The sequence below is a fragment of the Branchiostoma lanceolatum genome, chromosome 13 (genome assembly GCF_035083965.1).
Source record: "Branchiostoma lanceolatum isolate klBraLanc5 chromosome 13, klBraLanc5.hap2, whole genome shotgun sequence".
In the NCBI taxonomy this organism is placed as follows: domain Eukaryota; kingdom Metazoa; phylum Chordata; class Leptocardii; order Amphioxiformes; family Branchiostomatidae; genus Branchiostoma; species Branchiostoma lanceolatum.
Window position 1 is genome coordinate 1,442,030 of NC_089734.1, and position 3,024 is coordinate 1,445,053.

At 44.1% G+C, this 3,024-nt stretch overlaps 1 protein-coding gene across 1 annotated transcript; it reads right to left on the bottom strand.

The window, feature by feature from the left end:
* Positions 1-261: 261 nt before the first annotated feature.
* LOC136447066 (CD209 antigen-like) lies at positions 262-1,847 on the bottom strand. Its single transcript, XM_066445740.1, has 3 exons — positions 1,376-1,847; positions 553-846; positions 262-272 (listed from the first exon to the last, which is right to left on the bottom strand). The coding sequence occupies exons 1-3, from the start codon at positions 1,845-1,847 to the stop codon at positions 262-264; spliced, it is 777 nt and encodes a 258-aa protein (XP_066301837.1).
* Between the last annotated feature and the right edge of the window lie 1,177 nt (positions 1,848-3,024).

Here is a 3,024-nt window from a genome sequence, read left to right on the forward strand (position 1 = left end):
TAGAATGTTCTTCACGTAAAAGGAATTCTGGCTACGTGCGAAAAGATTTGTAAATTATCGCTATATGAAAACTTAGTGGCGACTCCCATTGTAAGGCACTGCTTCATTACATTACATTCATTATTTCTTCTCTTTTAGATTCCTACTCGACAAGCAAACTATTGAAAAAAAATGAAGCAATGTGCTATTAGGACACATTTCTCTAATTCCATGTTTTACGTTTTCCTCTTTCTTGCGGATAATAGGAGAGCCTCCTGTCACCTAAGGACGTCCTGGAAAAAAGAAAAGAATTAGCAGGTATGAGGCGTGGAATGACGTGTTTTTACGTGGTTTATGGTCACTGGTGCAGTGGTGGTCTAGCGTGTTCAGTGTGGTGGTCACTTGGACTGTGGCATGTTTACTAGATGAAAGAATTCCAGGATATGATACAGAAACAGCATTGATAGGTACCTGGAACAGCCTGGCATATGAAGCGATGCGGCCAAAAACAGACTGCGTCGTACCACTTGTGTTTCAAGGTTGGTTGATATTTAACGCAATCTTGCCTGCCACCATCGTTGTTTGGTTGTCCCGGAGCCCAGTTGTTGTACGCCCCAAGTGCAGAACCATCCATCCACTCAAAGGTTCCCTCTTGCCGCAGAGAGTGCAGGCCGAACCAGAAGACATCACTGCTGCTCACGGGCTTGTACAAGGAGATCAGGAAGGCGTTGGTCTCGGCGTCTCGGGGCATGGCGAGGGTGCCGCCGTCCTTACGACAGGTCGCCGCCGACCTACTGAAGGGCTTCTCTGTGTTGAAGACCTTGTAGCAGATTCCACGCCACATTGTGTAACCGGCAGGACAAGATGCTGCAAAATTATCTTGTAATTTTGCTTCACAAACAGGGTAGAAATAAACATGAGAGGTATTGAAAATCGTTTACATAGTATTACATACAAATATATCATATGCTTCATTCGAATACTTCATCTACCATAGGATTGTGTAGCTTTTTTCAATGAATAGAATTCAGTATGGCATTGTTGAATACTGTGTTGAACACGACGTCCGAACACACCCACCCACCACAAAAAACACACACCCACACCTCACATACATCCCCCACACACATGTGCGAAGCACACGCACCTCACACACACACACACACACACACGCACGCACACACACACACACACACACCTCACAACACACAACACAAACACATACCACACAAGACGCACACCACACACACTGATACGCATACACACACATGCGCAAAAATACAGAGGATGCGGGTAATATTGTGCAATTGTCATGCATCGCCTGTTTAATTCAATTAAGGTTGTTCACTAATAGATAACAACGAAGAGTATATATTCCAGGTCAAAGCCAACTTACCTGGTGCCTTAAACATCTCGTCTATACGCTGTTCCAAGGAGGTGGTTCGGCTTCGCTCCTTGTCCAATTCGAGTTTCAAGGCGTCAACAGTGGCGGACAGTTTGCGCATGTCGTCTTGGTCGCACTTCAAGGTGTCAACAGTGGTGGGCAGTTGGGGCATGTCGTCTTTATCGTGCTTCAAGGTGTCAACGGTGGTGCACAGTTGGGGCATGTCGTCTTGGTCACGCTTCAAGGCGTCAATTGTGGTGGTCATGCCGTCATGGTCACGTTTCAAGGCGCCAATAGTGGTGGTCATGCCGTCATGGTCACGCTTCAAGGCGTCAATAGCGGTGGTCATGCCGTCATGGTCGCGCTTCAAGGCGTCAAAAGTGGTGGAAATGTCATCTTGGCTGCGTTCCAAGGCGTCAAAAAGGGTAGCTATGTCGTCTTGGTGGCGCCGTAAGGCGTCAATAGTAGTGGGGAGTTGGTGCATGTCGTCTTGGTTGCGCTTCAATGCGTCAACAGTTGTGGACAATTGGGATATTTCCTATAAACGTATAATTATACCTACGTCAGAATACCAAACGTAAGAAACAAAATTAGGTATAACTGCAGAAATCTTTTTGGCAGCAGGCTTTCCCTTACAGAAGTGTTTACCTCTTTATTGATGAACGTCAGAGAGTAGAGACCCACAGCGACCAACACAACAAGGCCGGCGGCTATGCAGCTGCGGTAGGAGCGGATGAAGCTTTCGAGAGCAAGGCGACCGCCAGTTGCCCCTCCTGCATTTTTGCGGTCTGTAAGAAACCTAATGCTTTTGCAACCTTGAATTTCTTTTGAAAAAGCTGGCAAACTGTAATGTAAAGTAAGATTGGTAAGTCTGTTTTGTGTTAACCCTATCCAGACCGGGGGGGGGGGAGGGTTCTTAAAGTGCCCGCGCCAACTTTGACGTCATATAGCTGAAGAACGACGTGTGCTAGGACTACCAAACTTGGTGACTTTTCCTAGAATGTATTTGGCAACAATTTTGTATTAATAGTATAAGTTTATGATTTTTTGTGTTGCCATGGCAACGAGTTTCTGACAGACATATTTTACAAAATTCACTAATCTCGGTTTAAACAATGAGGTATCAAGGCTTTCTTGCCCTACCACATTTGCTTTCCTACATTAGTAAGATCCTATGTTATATATGTAATTTAATTATAAAATATTCAAAAATTATACTAATTTGATGACGTCATCGTCCAAAATCCAAGATATATGCATATATTTGCTCGTGTTTATATCAAGAGAACTTAAATTGATGGAATAAGTGACTTGTCATGTAAGAAAATAAGGCCGTGCCAGGACTGGGAACTGAAATTTGGGGAACATTAAATTTGCATCTCTACATGGGACACATTCAGTAAAGAATACCCCTCTCAATTGGTTTTCTCTTATCCACTTCACATGGATATCTAAACAAGCAAATGATTATTGTCCCTCCCGATGTCTCAACGTAGTTAAGAATACGGAGGTGATCATAATTCCTCTTTTAAAGAAAATACCATTTGACGCATTAAAAATGGCAAATTACAAACGTATCGGATACCTGAAGGCGTGTGCGTTGCGCAAGATTCCACCGGGTCGACTACCTCGTAGGTGTGTGAATAATTTTCTTGCTCTTC